This window comes from Haemaphysalis longicornis, unplaced genomic scaffold, assembly GCF_048455015.1.
Source record: "Haemaphysalis longicornis isolate Haplotype H1 unplaced genomic scaffold, Haemaphysalis longicornis Haplotype H1 scaffold_3, whole genome shotgun sequence".
NCBI classification, from domain to species: Eukaryota; Metazoa; Arthropoda; class Arachnida; order Ixodida; family Ixodidae; genus Haemaphysalis; species Haemaphysalis longicornis.
Genome location: NW_027526335.1, coordinates 236,605,853 through 236,624,778, shown reverse-complemented (window position 1 = coordinate 236,624,778; position 18,926 = coordinate 236,605,853). Strand labels below are relative to the sequence as shown.

General features: G+C 53.0%; 1 protein-coding gene across 1 annotated transcript; it reads left to right on the top strand.

The window, feature by feature from the left end:
* The first annotated feature begins 323 nt into the window (after positions 1-323).
* LOC144175772 (uncharacterized) lies at positions 324-18,177 on the top strand. The gene is made up of 5 exons (XM_077704786.1): positions 324-463; positions 3,124-3,318; positions 13,742-16,209; positions 16,290-17,605; positions 18,130-18,177. The coding sequence occupies exons 1-5, from the start codon at positions 369-371 to the stop codon at positions 18,175-18,177; spliced, it is 4,122 nt and encodes a 1,373-aa protein (XP_077560912.1). The 5' UTR covers positions 324-368.
* The last annotated feature ends 749 nt before the right edge of the window (positions 18,178-18,926 follow it).

Genomic DNA, 18,926 nt, shown 5'->3' with positions numbered 1-18,926 from the left:
TCAACAGTGCTCCTATGTCTTTGCGAGTGCTCGTGAATGACTATCACGGTGCGTGCATGTTATATTGGGCAGCGGATAACTGATGTACCTGCAGGTGTATTTTGTGCTTTCCAGAGAGTTGCTTAAGTGAATAACTTGTCTCCTTGGTGGAGCCATTTAGCGCGAACTTCTTCAAAGGGAGGGAGAGAAGGTGGTTCTCCCGGGTGTATCGATTCCTTGCTGTCCGAGGACCCACCCAGGGCTATGAAGATGTGAGACCGGTCATTCTCGAGTGCATGGCAGGGGCTGGAAGCAAGTTTAACTGACGAGCAGCCCCCAGTTCGGAGCGCCCTTTACGCCCACCTTTTCTGCTCTTCCAGGTTGGCCAGATGCAGATCCTGCGCAAGGCGATTGCCCACGAGCTCTGCACAGCGGCAAAGTTTGAGTCCAAGGACCTGGCGGGGGCCCTGCAGGCTATGAACGAGTGAGGAGATGATCAGAGTGTTTGTACAAAAATGTGGGCTTCGGATACCGTACTTGCACAAGCTGTCCTCAGTCCCTAAGAAAAAAAGCTTGATAAGCAGCAATAGGTTTGTTCCCTGGATAAAAAGTCCCGGGCCATCTCCGCTTGCGTAAAACCTGGGGAGGGGCGAAGCATAAGTGTATTCTTAGCGCCTTGGAGTTTTTGCCAATGGAAATTAAATCGCTGGGTGGTAGAGGTATACAGCTTTGCTGTGAAAATCTCTCGACTTCGAAGCACCAAGTGCTCCAGTACGCGGCATAAACGAGGGTCCCGGTGTTTTAGTACCATGACTGCATTAGGCGACGATAACGACAACGACGACAGGAGACGCCAACAGCCCCAGCCCCTAAGGGGCTTCGCTCCTAACACAGCGTAGTGGCGTGGTATTTTTTTTTATGTCGATACAAGCCTGCATTACGTAATCTAGAGTTGGAGTAAGGTGGTAGAATGTGTTTTTTTCTCTTGCTGTTGTTTATAAACATGAACATTTATTTTTAATTACTCTGAAGCATGATCGGTTTTAGTTTTTCAACCATGGTTTATCTCTAGTTTGTGGGCAAACGTGCGGGATAGTAAAGGACCCCGGCTAGCTTCGCTAGAGAATGTGCCGCGCACCGTACACTAGCCCCAGCGGAATCCGAAGACTCACACATGGGTTTGGATACTCCGGCAATACAAAGTGAGGCTTTATTGCCTGGCAGATACAGGGCATCTACCAGACAACACGACTATCGCTTGCGGGAAGACGGTGGCCCCATTGGCTCGCTCAAGCCGCAGGACTCAGACCTCAATATCTGTCATCGCAGTCACGGGAGTGGGCGGGGGAGGCATCCCTTGCGACCAGTCAGGACCGAACCTCTCAGCAGAGTGCTGTGGAGCCAAGTGGTTCACCATCATCGGGGCATCCATAGTAGGCACTACTGAGCGAACGGATTCCGACCAAATCGCCCATTCGACTCCCGGCGGAAAGCTTTCGCGGCAAAGACGAGGTCTTCCCCTGGTCGAAGAGGTGACAAGCTGGTCTTCCTTCCCCCATGCCCTCGCATTCACAGCGAGCCGGTTCGGCGCGCTGCATGGGGTCTCGAAGAGGTCGCAACTCGCGTGACGGGTCGGCTGCCTAAAATGCCGGCTCCCAATGCAGGTGCAGGTGCAGGCGAGGCGTATGAAAACAAGGGTCCCCTCAAGTTCTGTGAGAGTTTTTCATGCCAATGACATATTGACGAGAGCAAAAGTTTTTTATTTGTCTGAAGTCTTGTTAGGTGCAGAGTGAAGGTAAATTTTTCTTACTAGGTGTCTGTAGCCTTCTGTAGTTTCCTTCACATGTCAGCAGTGGTGCTGTAATAACGCAAACATTATTAAATGTTGGTCTGACGACTAATCAGGTGTAGCTACTAAACCATTTATTATCTCTAGCTTTCGGTTATTAAGAGCTCTATAGTCACCTGTAATGTTTTGGTCATGAAGCATATTCTTTAAATTTGTCGAAAGTAATTTGGGTTCAGCGGTAAACGTTAAATAAAAGCCACTCGAAAATTTATTGTTCGTGTGGGCTTACCAGAAACAAAAATAATGTCCAGTAAATCGTGTTTGACCCTCGAAATCTGCTCCCAGAGAGACTTGCACAGCTTTAAAACTTGTGCTTTGATGCTCCAAAGCTGCTGCCAAACAGCACTATTCCTGCTCCCTGAGCTGCTCCCGCATATGCGCAAGCCCACTTCCACCCATGATTGTGTCACCTATTGCGCTAGTTGTGTGTTTGCTGGTTAGCTGTGCAAGCTAAAAATGTTTCGTGCGGGGCTTGCTGGCGAAAGGAAGCACAAGTGAAGAAACAAGTTTGCCTCTGTCGGTGGGCACTTATACCACTACTAACTTGTTGCTTGCTTTGCTTACTAACGTGGAAAATTCCAGAAGCGTCAGAGCAGGTATCGCCCTCTGCATTCACTTTTCTGCACCAAGATTAGGACGTCCTGAATTCTGAATGTGGGAGCGCAAGATTGGTGCAGCTTGAATTCAAGCGTTTTTCTAAAAAAATCTTTTAGGCTTGGTTTCAGGAGGTTTCTTTTTGTTCTGAAAAATGCTTAAACAAGCTAAAGTCAAGATTTGTGACATCACGAACCTTGGTGCAAAAACGTGAATGCAGGGGGCGGCACCTGCTTTGACGCTTTTGAAATTTTCTGCGTTAGTAAGAATGCCATGAGTGGCGTAATTGCAGTCACGGCACTGTTACCCACAGGCAGAGGTGAACCTGTCTCGTCACTTTTCTCTCTCGGAGGCAGCAGTGCAGCCCTACTCTTCTTGCTCTAGGTGGCCTAGCGGTCCTAGGTTTCCACTCTCCCTGGGTGAGCGAGCCTGTTGTGCCGAATTTTGTGATTTCGCGTGGCTCCTGGAGAGCCGTGCTGCGCATGCACGAGGAGCAGTGACGTTTCACGGCGCACAGCTGGTGCGCCGGACCCGCTGCCGTGATTGGATTGGATTGGATTGGGAATCGTTTCAGCAGCAGTAAGCATGATAATCAGCTAATCCTAGACAACCAGGAAACCTACGAATAACCAGCTGAACCTTAGCTCACGCTACGTATATCTTGGCATTGCCGGGCTAAGCCACTGCTATTTTTTTTCCAGTGCCGTGCTAGCCGAAGTGAACGCCCTCCACAAGGACCCCAGCCGGCCGTGCCCCCGTGAAGACAATCCGCTCCTCCATGAGCTGGCCACGTACTTTTATTGGTGCGGAATGTACAAGCCGCGTGTCCAAGGTGCGTTCCATGCTGCTAGGGGACCCACCTGGAGGGTCTCTGCCAAAACAATCTCGCAAATCTCGTACCTGCACAATCGAAAGAAGATGGGCAGATGGCTTGCTCAATAAAAATTTATTTCTGAAAGTTGGTTTGATTACTTTTCAGAGCCTCCCCTGGCAGCAACTTGACAGCCCAGTTGCAGAAAATAACATTAAGCGAGATTGCTGTTCAAATACCTTTTATTGCTTAGAGATATGAGATACATGGGCTTCTGGAAGAGTTCACAATCACATCCTCTAGGAAATGAAATCTAGGGCATTTGTTGGGGATTTAGAGCAAATGACACTTTTTCTAAATGTCGTTTGCTTTAAGTGTACTTTGCTCTAAGTGTAATTTGTTCTAAATGTCATTAGTTTGGCGCTACACCAGAATACCAAATGACATTTGAGGCGAATGGGGTTTAGTGACTAAATAAGGTTGGGAAGCTTATTCAGCGTCCAAATAAGTAGCCTCGGCAGCAGCGGCGCATCACTAGACAAGAAACTTGTTCAGTAATAAACCAAAGAATACTGTTTCTAAAACCTGCCAGTAAACCCCTTCATATTTTTTTGAAACAACGGAAGGCAAACAAAAAAGTACACTGTAAGTCATTTATAACTTTAACCGCTTATAGTGCGGTACCAGATGTAACACAGGTTTTCCTGGCCACCGGTAGGCCTCCCATAGAACTATATGCGTATATGTATTGCTTAAAACACGGTTACCTGAAGCACAATACCGTTTATAGTGCGGTTTAGTAATGGGTCAGCTGATCCACTGGCGCAGCTGGGTCATCGTTTTAGGGTGGCAAGAAAGAAAGAAAAAAACTCAGAGCACTTCCACCCCGTGAAGAGGGATGGCCAGCAAAGCTGCGGTGCCGAGCCTCAACGTGAGGTTTGACTGGGTCGTAGTGAAAGGGGTGCACGAAGCAAAACACCTTTGTTTGTCATTTGAGATTGAGCATTGTTCCTGGTTATTAACTGAAAGTCCAGTCCTGTCCAGTCACTGCTCCTCGCACATGCTCAGCACGGCTCTGCACGAGCCACGTGAAACGGCTATCAAGCGGCTCCGATGCAGCGTCAGACTTGGCTACTGCGCAATTGAGGCGCACACCTAGGCACGCGCCGGCCCCAGTGCGTCTGCCACGGCTATAGACCCTTTGCAAAAAGGCGGACAACACTGAGAATTCAGCGGTGGTAGCACTGGTGGTGAACGCGACGACGCCATTAGAAAGGGAGCAGGTCGTAGCAACGCCGTTGCGGTTGCATGTTTTCGCCCACGGCTTCACGAGTCTGTTGCCCCACGACGCGTATGCAATTACGTGGACGGTGGACGGTAGCTACCCCATAGAAATCCTGTGCTCGCAGCCTTTTCGCTTCCTTTCTAATGGCGGCGCAGCGGGTGCACAGTGTTGCCAGAGTGGTTTGCTGCTTGTCCGCCAACGATTTGGCCATTTTGCAAAGGGTCTATGACGCAATACACTTTAATCTAATCCACTTTAATCCAATCCAAATACAATCCAATCTTATACAAGCCAAGCCATTCAATCGAAACGAATCCAATCCAATGCCCCTCGCGCTTGCGCAGAACGGCCATTCACGGCACACGCGAAACTTCTCAACCTCGGCCAGTGTAGCTTACGCTACAAAACACACAGGAATCGTGGGTAGAAATTTATTATAGCGCGGGTATGGTAATCACGGCGCATGCTCTATGAAGGCCCTAGGACCTTTTTTTAATTTTGTATCATTTTTTCCATGCCCCGATGGTGTGGCGCGCAGTTTTACGATTCCGGGGATTTGAGTGGGCTCCCGACGTGGCGCTACGCTCGCTGGCGATTCCTGGCTACATCGCTCTGGGACCGGAGACGATCTGCCGGATCCTAGCCATTTACAGCTTTGCTGTAAAAAAGATGGAATCAGCCATCCGAAGAAGCACTCGCTCCCTGCTATCCGCGAACTTGGGCGTAGAAAAGAAAATATAGGCACAATTTCTTTCGCATGTTCCGTTCGCACTCACATGATGACTGCAACTGCCCTTGCTTCTTGTGATACAACAGCTTCAAGCGTTGGGGAAGCTTTCCACCACTGTTTTACCTTGCATACAATTACCGGGAACCGTAATGGGCTTTCCGCCTAAGTCGACCGCCAAGAAGGCCTGGAATTTGCTTTGGTCTTGCATTTGTGCTGTTATTTATTTATTTATTTATTTATTTATTTATTTATTTATTTATTTATTTATTTATTTATTTATTTATTTATTTATTTATTTATTTATTTATTTATTTATTGCGAATACTACAAGCCAGATTTTCTGGCCCAAGCAGGACGGGCAACTGGCAATACACAATCATTTATACAAGGATCAAACTTTTTTTTGTTAAAGTAAGAAAACAATCAAACAAAAAATAAGGCACATCGGTAAAGACATGGCACACCGTACAATGCACATACTCAGTGACAAATACTCGCATGGAGCGCTTCGGGAAAATTTCTGGCCTGAACAACTGTTTCCGGAAGTGCATTCCATTCAGAAATGGTACGGGGGAAAAACTAAGCTTGAACTGGTTTGTTTTTGCGAAAATAGGCTTCACGGCATTTCTTCCCTGACTTGCTGTTGATGATAGTGGTGGCATTACTCCCCCCCTTCTGAGAGGGCATCGACTCGATGCTACGGAAAGCGAAATGACATTGTCCAACGCGGATCAACATCTGCAAGACGGAACACTTCCAGTTCTATACGTGGGTGCGTAGTCCGTGCCTCAACGTTCGTAGTAAGGCTTGAGCCGCACGACGTGTACCACTTCGGATCTTGGCCTTCGACAGGAGGCTGTGCGCGCTGTGTCAGGTTTCACTTCATAATTGAGGTCACCAATGCGGCGGAGTATTGTATAGGGGCTGAAGTAACACTTCATAAGCTTCTCGCTCAGACCACGGCGCCGTACCGGTGTCCAAACCCAAACTCGATCACCAGGGGTGAAATTTATTTCTCGTCGACGGAGGTTGTAGCGGTTAGCGTCGACGGATTGTTGATTTTGAATCCTGATCCTTGCGAGTTGTCGTGCTTCCTCAGCGCGCTGTGAGACAACTTCCGCATCTTCGTGGGTATGGTCGCTGGGCAAGTGGGGCAGCATTGCGTCGAGCATGGTGTTTACGTGCCGGCCGTGCGCCAAATAGAAAGGAGAAAATCCCGTCGTTTCTTGGATCGCGGTGTTGTACGCAAAGGTCACGAATGGGAGCACTTCGTCCCAAGTTCGGTGCTCGACGTCTGCATACATGGCTATCATATCTGTCATTGTCTTATTGAGGCGCTCTGTAAGTCCATTTGTTTGGGGATGGTACGCCGTTGTTCGACGGTGGCTGGTGTTACTCAAGCGGAGTATGTCCTGCGTCAGTTTCGACGTGAACGCCGAGCCGCGGTCAGTTATTAACACTTTGGGAGCCCGATGCCGCAAAACAATTGACTCAATGAAAAATTTCGCTATTTCAGCGCTTGTTCCGAGTGGCAGCGCCTTAGACTCTGCGAGGCGGGTTAAGTAATCCGTCGCTACCACAATCCACCGATTGCCTGAGTTGGACATGGGGAATGGGCCCAGAAGATCCATGCCAATTTGTTCGAAAGCTGTTAGTGGGGGCTGGATAGAATGTAGAAATCCGGCCGGCTTTGTCAGCGGCTTCTTCCGCCTCTGGCATTCTCGGCATGTTTGCGTTTAGTAACGGACTGATTTCGGAAGACGAGGCCAGTAGTACTTTTCTCGTATCCGGGCTAGTGTGCGGCTATATCCGAGATGTCCGGCGGTGGGGTGGTCATGAGAAGCTTCGATGATTTCGTCGCGAAGGCTGTCTAGCACAACGAGAAGCCACGACCTGCCGTTTGAGTCATAGCTCTTTTTGTAGAGGACGCCCTGTCGAAGACTGAACGAGGACACGTTACGGGAGACAACTTTGGGAAGTTCAACTTGTTGGCCTTGAAGGTATGCCGTAAGTGTTTGAAGCTCAGGGTTCTTTTGTTGCAGTTCGGCCATATCAGAGCCATGTAGTACTCCCAGGAAGGCGTCGTCATCATCGACTTCCGGCTGAGCGCTTTCCACGGGGGCCCGAGACAGGCAGTCCGCATCACTGTGTTTGCGGCCCGACTTGTAAATGATGGAAAAGTGAAATTCTTGAAGTCGTAGTCCCCACCGAGCGAGTCGTCCGCATGGGTCCCTCAGGTTGGCAAGCCAGCACAGTGAATGGTGATCTGTGACTACACGGAATGGACGACCATACAGATAGGGACGAAACTTTGTAACTGCTCAAATGACTGCAAGGCACTCCTTTTCGGTGGTTGAATAGTTTTGCTCCGCTTTGGTTAGCGTACGGCTCGTGTAAGCGATGACTCGCTCAGCTCCATCCTGCATTTGGATGAGCGATGAGCACAGCACCAAGTCCCGCGCTACTTGCATCGGTATGGGCTTCAGTTTCAGCCTTCTGCTCAAAATGGCCTAAGACGGGCGTCGTTTGCAGAGCGGATTTTAAGTCCTCGAATGCCCGATGTTGTTCTTCATTCCACTCGAACGGGACCCGTTCTTTTGTAAGGTAAGTCAGTGGGGCAGCAATCTGGGAGAAGTTCTTAACGAAGCGGCGATTGTAAGCGCACCGACCCAGGAACCTTCTCACTGCCGACTTGTCAGACGGTGTTGGGAAGGCGCGAACCGCGGCTGTTTTCGCTGGGTCAGCACTTACACCTGCACTACTAACAATGTGGCCTAGGAACTTCAGCTCATCGTACGCGAACCGGCATTTTTTTGGATTGAGCGTAAGGCCGGCAGTTTCGAGAGCCTTCAGTACCTCTCTAAGTCGTCGTAAGTGTTCGTCGAACGTACTTGCAAAGATGACGACGTCATCGAGATAAACGAGGCAAGTCTGCCATTTAAGGCCGGCGAGAAAGGCGTCCATTACACGCTGGAAGGTCGCTGGTGCTGTACATAGCCCGAAAGGCATCACTTTGAACTCATAAAGCCCATCTGGGGTAATAAAGGCCGTTGTGATGCAGGTTGTTTCTGTAAATGAGGAGGTTAAAATTTACCGGGCGGACAAGAGTAGAGACGATTTGGCTACGGACAAGGACCAAATTATATTGACGGGACAAATTACAAAATAACGTGCACAAATGAACATCCAGCTAATCTAATGACAACAGTCTTATGAAAACGAAGTCCCCTGCGAGAAGTCCCACTCCAAATTGTTCGCGCTCACGTGTAGGTCCCAGTCGGTGAGTTGACTCGGTGCGCAGGGCTCGGTGCGCTGGGCTCGGTGCCCTTGCCGATGCCGGTGCTGTGCCGGTGCCGGTGAACAACACGTCGTATTCGGCCCGGGTGTTCCGTGGACAGTCTCGACTGGAAGAGACCAGGTGTTGCTCGGTGTGAAGATCTCCTGAGCGTTGACGCCCAGCTGAGAGCTTCCAAGAGGAATGTGCGGCTCCGTGACGAAGACCCCCTAGGCGTTCTCGCCCAGCCAAGAGCTTCTGGAACCACCTGCTTCCTGCCTCCAGCGCTCGCCGCCGCTTCCTCCTCCTCTTTCCCTCTCGCGCCCTTCTTCTGCCTCCGCACACACCTCGTCTTCCTCGCTTCGACCTGCCGATTCCTGTCCGGTGAGCAGCGCCTCCTCACAATTGCCCCCATCGAAAGAAGTGTTTTCGGGAACTAACACTTCCGGTGAAAAGTCCGTCGATGGTCACAGTGGAAAGTCCAGTCAGCTTACACGCTAGGCACCACGTATCACCACTACCACCAGAACACTTTCACGTCATATAGTAACACTTCCAAAACACTGCATAACAATGAATCCAAACAGCACACAATAAAACTCAAATACAAATACTTATAATACAACAAACTGCATCTCCTAAGTCACGGCTTACACAGACCACCCAAAATAAGTAGTGACTAATAGTACCACAATTATTCCAACCAAACTAAGGAGTCACAGATGTTTTAAACAATACCAAACAATAATTAAACTACCACCACGCAAAACCGTCCAGCACTGTATACGGGCGGCTGTCGTTCAAGGAGGCTCGAGTGACCCGCACACAGTTAACAGAGTACAAGCTATGAACCTAACATGCAACAATCTACCAGTTTCCTTTCCTAAAATAATTTTCAAACCTGTTCCTCTCGCCTAGGCACGAGATTTCTAGCCATGTCGAAATCGTGTCTTCAGTCCCGTTTGTTCACACGTCACTTCATCTTCACCTTCTTCGGACGCGTCCATTGGACACCTTTGGCCTTTGGCTAGGTGGTCGGCTTGGCTTCTCCAAGAGATTCTGTCAATAGCAAGGGTGCCGCATGATGACCCCCGCAGCCGTATCTCGAAAGACCAGTACCTTTGATTGCACCCGCTGTTTTGCGGATGCGCGCGCTGCTTGGCACAGTTACTTGAGCTCTCAAGGAGTGCGGCTGAACTTTAATCCCATCGCGTGCGGGAACAACTTCCTTGAGACAACTTGCATGCTTCTGCTGGAAGAAATGTTTAAAATCTTGGTCACTCTCGGCTAGCAACAGCTTGTTGCCCGAGACCACGTGCGTTTGCAGGCCATCCCTGCCCGATTCATTTTTTCTCGCCTCGCGTCCGACAGCGAAGCGTTCTGAGTGAGAGCGCGTGCCAAACTGCTCGAATGGTATGTCGCACCGCTGTGCACCGATGACCTCACTCGGCGCATTCACAATAATCGTTCCAGCACGCGGCTCGTCTGCCTGTGTGCCACACTCAGCACGTGTAACTTCTTGTGCCTGGACAACGGCGTCCACCTCTGCGGCTTGCCGCTCAAAATCCTCTTTATCTTCTTTTTTCCGCGTGGCCTCATCGCATTTTGCGACCCACGTGACTTCTCTTTCATCACGTGCTTGGAGTGCGATGCCTTCTTTGCTCCATTCTTTCTCCTCAAGGTGACTGTCTATCTCTAATATTTTACGGTCTATCTCCGCAATCGAAAGCTGATCTGAATTCTTCACGAGCTCCATCTTGCGGTCTAGAGCGGCCAGTTCGAGTTGGAGTCTTCGCACTTTTGCGGCTCTCGCGCGTGCCCTTCTTTCGCGAGCAGCGTCTGCCTCTCTCTCCAACCATTCCCTGAGCTCAGCACCCGCCAGTCCTAGCCCTTTACCGATCTTCAGCAAATATTCTAATTCCATGTCGGCTGCCAAATACTCTCCTCTCCGCCAGAGTTACAACACAACCTCCTCGACTCTCTGGAAGTTACGCAGAGAGTCCTGTCGCGGACGCCATTTTTGTGATGCAGGTTGTTTTTGTAAATGAGGAGGTTAACATTTACCGGGCGGACAAGAGTAGAGACGATTTGGCTACGGACAAGGACCAAATTATATTGACGGGTCAAATTACAAAATAACGTGCACAAATGAACATCCAGCTAATCTAATGACAACAGTGTTATGAAAACGAAGTCCCCTGTGAGAAGTCCCACTCCAAATTGTTCGCGCTCACGTGTAGGTCCCAGTCGGTGAGTTGACGCGGTGCGCAGGGCTTGGTGCGCTGGGCTCGGTGCCCTTGTCGATGCCGGTGCTGTGCCGGTGCCGGTGAACAACACGTCATATTCGGCCCGGGTGTTCCGTGGACAGTCTCGACTGGAAGAGACCAGGTGTTGCTCGGTGTGAAGATATCCTGAGCGTTGACGCCCAGCTGAGAGCTTCCAAGAGGAATGTGCGGCTCCGTGACGAAGACCCCCTAGGCGTTCTCGCCCTGCCAAGAGCTTCTGGAACCACCTGCTTCCTGCCTCCAGCGCTCGCCGCCCCTTCCTCCTCCTCTTTCCCTCTCGCGTCCTTCTTCTGCCTCCTCACACACCTCGTCTTCCTCGCTTCGACCTGCCGACCCCTGTCCGGTGAGCAGCGCCTCCTCCCAGCCGTCTTTTCTCGGTCCCGCTCGTCAACCTCAATCTGTCAGTACCCACTCTTCTGGTCTATTGACGAGAAGAAGCGGGCATGGCGGAGCCGATCGAGAGTGTCATCGATGCGTGGAAGCGGGTACAGGTCCTTCTTTGTTATTTTGTTTAACCGCCGATAATCTACGCAAAACCGCAGTGTCTCATCATTCTTCTTTACAAGCACCACTGGTGCAGCCCAGGGACTGTTAGACGGTTGGATGACGTCGTCCTTCAGCATGTCTTTCACCTGGGTTTGTATTGCCTTTCGTTCTTTGGGCGAAACTCGGTACGGCGGTTGGTGAGTTGGATGCGCGGCGTCATCAGTCAAAATACGGTGCTTAGCAACGGTGGTTCGGACAACTCCGGACGGCGTAGCAAAGCAGTGACGAAATTCTTCGAGCAGTGAAAGCAACTCACTCCTTTGTTGACCCGAAAGTTTTGAGTTCACGTCGAGTTCCAGACTTCCTGCCGTTTCCGGCAGAGACGATATATCGGCGTCTTACACCACGTCAACAGCTGAGATTTCCGCGATGCCTTCCACGTGGGCTACGGCCATACGGTCAGGTGCTGCGACTCGTTTCAAAAATTTGTCACGAGAACTTCTGCGCATCGATTTTGAAGCCGCAGTAGGCCTCTGGCGACCCCGATTCCCTTCTCCAGAAGAAGCTGGATACTTCCTTCTAAGAGTGCTTCCCCGTCTGGGAACGTGTCAACTTGCACCAGCAAGAAAACACTGGCCAGCGGAGGCAGCTTCACGTGCTTCTCTAACACCCTGGCCGAGGCGAAACTTGGCGAGGAGTGACTCCGTGGTACATCCGGCATCCGCAGCGTGAGGCTGTTCGAGCCCAGGTCAATGACGGCACCATACTCGGAGAGGACGTCCATACCTAGAATGATGTCTCGGGAGCATTTCTCCAGAACGACAAACTTCACAGGGCATGGCTCTCCGTGGAGGAGAAGGAGGAGGAACAACTTTATTAAAATAACCGGCAGCTATGACGTGGCCGCTACGTCGCGGAGACCTGCCTGGTGCCCGGGCCTACTCACGCTTCCCAGGTGGGGTTGCGTTTTCGGGCCGCTGGCGTGCCAGGGCAGCCTTCGCCTGCTGGACGGCCTGGATTTGTGCACTGCAGTCTTTAGCGTTCATGGCTTCTGTGATATGAGAGGGCATAGTTTCTTGCGCGGCCTCAGCAGGCTGTGTCCTGCAGTTCCAGAGTATATGGCTGAGTGTCGCACGCGCACTATCACATACACGGCACATTTCACTTTCGTATACACCGGGGCACAGATGTTTTGCAAGCACTGGGGTAAGGAGCGATTCGGTCTGTAATTGTCTGTAGAGAACTGCTTCTTCCCGATTTAGATTTGGGTGAGGTGGCGGACGTCGTCTTCGGGTCTGCCGGTACCACTCCAAGATTTCCTCGTATGTGGTGAGGTGGTCGGGCATCTCTATGTCGCCGGACGGGTCCGGTGAGGAGGCCAGACTCGTGGACGCCGCTGGTGAGCTCGCGCGCGGCGGAGTCGGCCTCCTCGTTCCGGTTCATCAGTCCGCCGCGGAGGCGCAAGGGACCTACGTGGGCGGGGAACCATCGAAGTGCCACCGGCAGCCCGTTGGTACGCGCACTGCACAGCACTTTCACAGTGTTTGGGTTCACTTGGTTGGTTGCGTATACCAGCATTGCCGACTTGGAGTCACGTAGTACCGTGGTTGTTTGCGGGTTCACGATGGCCAAGGCTATAGCCATCTCTTCGGCTTGCTTCACATTCTGCGCCTTGAAGCTGCTAGCTGACTTTACTGCACCGTCTGTGGCCGCCATCGCCACGGCAACGTAGGTATTGGGTCTTCCCGGATAGGCCGCCACGTCCACGTAGGAAGCGCCAGTGTCTGCGGCGTACGTAGATGGGAGGGCCCTGGCCCGAGCGAGCCGTCTTTCTTTGTTGTGTTCCGAGTGCATATGCTTGGGCAGCGGGTGCACGTACAGTCTCTCGAGCGTGCCCTTAGGCAGGGAGGCTGCGTGGTCAGACTGGAGCTGCCTTGGTTGCTGCTGGGGGCGCAAGCCCAGGCGCTGTAGGATGTAACGGCCTGTCCGGGTGGTGGTCAGCCTCTCGAGTTGTGCTGTTTGCTGTGCTTCGGCAATCTACTCTAGGGTGTTGTGTACCCCTAGTTCTAGGAGCTTGTGTATGCGAGTACAAGCATATAGCCCCAGGGCTGCCTTGTATGCTTTGTGGATGAGCGCCGCAATCTTCCTTCGCTCGGCGGCTTGCCAGTTGTGGAAGGCCGCGACGTACACAATGTGACTTACGACGAACGATTGAACCAGGCGCAGAAGGTTTGCTTCTTTCATTCCGGCGTGGCGGTTGTAGAAAATAAAGGTGAAATGGGTGGTTGAAACAAGCGAAGGCAGGGGGCGCGGCACGATCAGAAGAGGAAGATCGGCCGCGCTCGCGTGCTCGAGCTTGAGTGTTCCGTGACCACCACGAGAACCGGACGTCTGGGTCCTGCTTTCCTTGCTTGATTCGCCACACGCTGGTGCCGAAAACCCGCCCAGGCTCCCGGTTCCTTCCTTCATGGAGCACGAACGCCGAGTTCGGGGGTCCCTGCGCGCCGCCATCACGAAGGCGATCGCCGCGCTTGACGCTCTCCTCGAGGATCACGCTGCCCCCGAGACCCGAATTCAGGGCTACGTCACCCTACTTACTGAGAAGCAGACAGAGCTCGCCGCCCTGGACGCCAAGATCCAGGCTCAACTCTCGGACGAGGCCTTTCAGGCGGACTACGCCACAGCATGGGACTACGAGCTCAGCATTTGCGAAATTCGGGCCCGCGTGCACACCGCCCGATCATCGCCTTCTGCCGTCTCCGGTCCCTCGACCTCCGCTGCTGGTGGACATACGCTAGATCGAAGGGTGAGCGAATCCACGGCTGCTCCCGCCGTGCCAGTTCCCCACGTCGCCCTCCCCAAGCTGCAGATTGCACCATTCTCTGGGGACCGTCGCGATTGGCAGGGGTTCTGGGAACAATTCGACGCTACCATCCATGCAAACCAACACTTGACGAAAATCGATAAATTCAAGTACCTCCGCTCGTACATGACCGGCCCCGCTAAGACCGCGATTGAGGGCATCAGGCTTGCGGAGGATGGATACGACGCTGCGATCAAGATCCTTACAGACCATTTTGGTCGCAGAGACCTATTGATGGCGGATCATGTCGATGCCCTCCTCGCCATAACTCCAGTGAAGACCTCTGCGGACGTCGCGGGGCTGCGGCGCTTGCATGACGACATCAGCTTTCGCCTAAACGCTTTGGAGGCACTAGGTATCGCGCCCGACCGGTACGCCGTCATAATCCACCGGGTCCTGCTGAAGGCGTTGCCGCATGACATCGCTCTTCTTTACCGGCAACGGATGAAGGAATCAGCCGCGAATGAGGTGAACGGGGATGCGAAGCAAGTTCAGGAGATCTTGGATTTTCTCCGTATTCAGGTGGAAATTCGGGAAGAAGGGTACATGGACAGCACCGGTCCTCAGGTTCGACGCCCTCCAGCACCCCGGCCGACACCGCATGAGGAGGTTTCTCCACCGTCAGCCGCAGCGCTACATGCGGAGTCATCGCCGCCTCCTCGTGGTGACTGTTGCCCCCTTTGTGACGGGCGAGGCCATGGGATCCCGCAATGCACCGCGAATGTGCCACCAGAGGAGAAGCGACGGCGACTGCAAGCAGGAAGACATTGCTTCCGGTGCGGCAAGCAGAATCACATTGCACGTGCTTGCCAGACTGCTAGAACGTTGTCCTGCAGCCGCTGTTCACGCCGGCATCTAACGTCACTCTGCGACGTGGCTCAGCCAGGTTCCGCGCACGCTACCAGGTCGTCCCACTCGGCTGGTGAAGGGGGCCCGCCCACAGTGCCCAAACCGTCACATGCGGCATCGTCGGTGGTTACAGCGTCAACTAGAAGCACACGGCCCACTCCAGTCTACCTGCAGACTTGCCGCGCATGGGCGACGGGTCCCAACGGTCAGCTTCTGGTGAGGGTTCTGCTAGACACGGGCAGCCAGCGGACGTTCGTTCGGCGTGACGTTTCGCGCGCTCTGGGCTACTCCGTTGAAGGCGTTGAGGACCTCAAGCTGGTCACATTCGGCAAGAGCCACCACGCAGCAGCGGAGAAGTATCCTCGCGTGTCAGTCACGGTGGCCAGCCAGAACAACGGCAAGCAGGTGGTCATCGACGCCCTTGAGGTCCCAAGTATCTGCGTCGTTACGAGTCCCCCAATCACCGATGACACGCTTAGACTGATGCACGACCATGGTCTTTTTGCCGCTGACACTTCGCCCGCGTCGGCTTACATGGATGACCACATCAGCATCCTAATTGGGTCAGATTTCTACTGGAAAGTTACCTCGGGGAACATTTCACGGCTGACTCCGCACCTGACCGCCGTCGAAACAATGTTCGGCTGGACTCTCCAGGGTGCACACTCCGACGAAACTGGCTGGACTTCGGGATCATCTAGTGCTTTATTCCTGGCCCTCATGGAGCCCTCGCTGGATGACGAAGCGGCAGATAACGAGTTATCGTCACTGTGGCGACTGGATGCTATCGGGATCAAAGAAAGACCTGATGCGTCAGTGCTGGACCGCGCGGCCGTAGAGCAATTCGAGAGCGACGTGAGGAAGAATGGCGCGCGGTACGAGGTTCCACTCATGATCCAGGAGCCAGGGCTGGACGCTAGCGCTGACAACTATAGGCTCGCAGAACAGCGGTTGCGTGTGCAGATGCGGCGCTTTCGTGGTCAGCCTGAGCTGCTGTCCCAGTACGACAACGCAATCCGGACGTATTTCAACGACGGCCATGCCGAACGAGTTCCCGAGCATGACGGTGACCAATGCTCGACAACCAGGTACTACATGCCGCATCACGGTGTGGTTCGTCGGGACGCCGTCACAACCAAGCTAAGGGTGGTCTTCGATGCCTCGTCACATGTTTCGGGGCAACCTTCGCTGAACAGCATTCTCTGTAAGGGGCCCAAGTTGGATGCGGACCTGTTAAGGCTCATTCTTAAATTCAGGTGCTATATCCCGTGGTCATGGTCGCAGATATAAAGAAGGCCTACCTCCAGATGATTGTTCGGGAACAGGACAGGGACGCGCTACGTTTTTTGTGGGTGGAGCGCCTTCCTACACCGAATGAGCCCTTTCCTCCAGTAGTGAAGTGGCGAATGACACGGGTTCCTTTTGGTGCGAGATCGAGTCCCTTTTTGCTCGCCGCCACTTTGCACCATCATCTGCGAGTCTCACAAAAGTTTCCGGACACCGAGGCCATCTTGCGAGAGTCTTTCTATGTCGACGACCTCATCATTGGCATGGACGACGTCGACCGAGCTCATCAGATATATTCGGAAGCAAAGGCTGTAATTACCGAAGCCGGAATGGAGCTCCGAAAATGGGCTTCCAACATCTCTTCCCTGCGGGACTTGTTCATAAGAGATAAGCTCGCATTGGAGGATGAAGGTGGCGACACCACCACAATGAAAGTTCTCGGGGTGAGCTGGAACCGCATTGACGACACGCTGCTCATCAGCACAGGAAACGTGGCCGCGTTTATCAACACCAAGCCCACAACCAAGCGAACCCTGCTACAAACATTTGCAAGAATCTACGATGCGCTAGGCTTCTTGGCACCATTCACGGTCCGGGCAAAGGCTATATTTCAAGATTTATGGAAGCTGCGGCACCCATGGGACAGTCCTCTACAACGTGAGCAACTCACCGCCTGGAACGCATGGTGCTCCGAACTAACCGAGCTGCAACACCTTTGTTTGCCACGAAACGTATCAGACAACCAAGGTTACCCGGAGCAGTCCATCGAAATCAACTTCTTCGCGGACGCTAGCCCGCGAGCATATGGCACAGCTGTCTACGTCCGCCGACGCTCCGCGCATGGTGACCCGTTTGAGGCAAATCTGCTGATCAGCAAAGGTCGTGTGGCCCCTATCAAGGTGACGACGTTGCCTCGCCTCGAGCTGCTTGCCTGCCTCATCGCAGCGCGCCTTTACAACTACCTAATGCGAGTTCCTGGCCTATCAGCCACACGTGCGTTCTTCTGGTCGGACGCGCAGATTGCCCTGCACTGGATATGCGGGGAACCTAGCCGGTGGCCACCCTTCGTCCGAAATCGCGTCGAAGAGATCCAGCGCCTGACCAAGGGATGCAGATGGGGGCATTGCAGCAGCAAGGACAATCCTGCCGACCTCATCACACGCGGAATAAGTGCAACAGTCCTCAGAACCTCACAGCTTTGGTGGCATGGACCATCATGGATCGCCCACACAGAAAACCTGTGGCCATTGAACCAGCCCCAGGAAGTCGCTGACTTCGTCGACCTGTCACCAGCCTTGGCGTCATCTTGCCCTGTGGGGTCTTCGCCACCGGAACCACTATGCCAAATTTCAGATTACAGCCGCTACTCACGGCTACTTAGAGTGACGGCCTGGGTTCGACGCTTCGTAAACAACGCTTTACCGCAACGTCCATCGATGACCGGGCCACTGGTTGCTAACGAAGTCCAAGAAGCCGAACTGTACTGGATTCTGCAGGTACAGCAGGAAGCATTCCCCCAAGACCGGGAAGCTCTATCGAACAGCCAGCTTGGTGTGGGGACTTCCCGACTGCTTCGTCTACAGCCCTTTTTGGACTCCGCTGGCGTTATCCGCGTGGGGGGACGACTACACTGCTTACAATCGCCTTTCGAAGTGCGACATCCGATCATTCTGCCCGGAAAGAACGATTTAACACGGCTGCTTATTCTGGCAACCCATGAGCGCCTGTTGCACGCTGGAACAGAAGCCACGCTCACAGAGATCCGCCAGCGCTATTGGATCATTCGAGGGCGCCAGACAGTGAAGAAAGCCCTTCACCAGTGCTTGCCGTGCCGAAGGCGCAGGCTGACACCGGAGACAGCACCGACGGCACCATTACCACGTGACCGCATAACGGAAACAAGCCCGTTCTCTATTGTGGGCGTCGACTTCTGCGGTCCTCTGTACTGCCGTACCAACGACCCTTCCAAAGTCAAAGCATACGTCGCCGTATTCTCGTGCGGCGTCACGCGGGCTCTACACCTGGAATTGACGACGGGGATGACAGCGTCAAGTTTCTTGCTCGCCTTCAGGCGCTTCATTGCTCGCCTACCTGCCACGGTATACTCCGATAACGCCCTCGCTTTTAAACACTGTGCGAAGTCCTTCCATTCCCTCACCGACGCCACACTCCAAGATTTCTGCAGCGGAAAGCGCATTGTTTGGAAATTCAACGTAGAGAAGGCACCGTGGTGGGGCGGTTGGTGGGAACGAGTGATTCGGATAACGAAAGAGACGCTGAGACGTACCCTTGGGCGCAACTCTCTGACAGCTGAGGAACTGGCAACCACGTTGTGTGAAGTGGAGGCGGTTATCAACAGCCGGCCCTTGACGTACCTGACCACGGATGCCGACGGACCTCATCCCATAACGCCGGCTCACTTCTGGCTCGGCAAGCCGAACACGTGCCTCCCCCAGAACCTCGGGCCATTCGAGCCATCGTCGACAAGCTCCGAGTTGACACGCCGCTGGAGGCACCGACAGAACGTCACAAATCGCCTATGGCAAAGATGGCGGAATGAATACCTGCTGCTTCTGCGGTCCGCTCACGAAGCGCCCTCACATCCGTTACACCAACTCGCAGTCGGAGACGTGG

What these genes read in the sequence shown, in the direction of transcription:
- LOC144175772 (XM_077704786.1), top strand. Translation starts at nt 369, where the DNA reads ATGCAGATCCTGCGCAAGGCGATTGCCCACGAGCTCTGCACAGCGGCA. An exon ending in AAAACAATCTCGCAAATCTC is followed by an intron (nt 3,319 to 13,741) that starts GTACCTGCACAA and finishes AAACCCGCCCAG; the next exon opens with GCTCCCGGTTCCTTCCTTCA. An exon ending in TTCGCTGAACAGCATTCTCT is followed by an intron (nt 16,210 to 16,289) that starts GTAAGGGGCCCA and finishes TCATGGTCGCAG; the next exon opens with ATATAAAGAAGGCCTACCTC.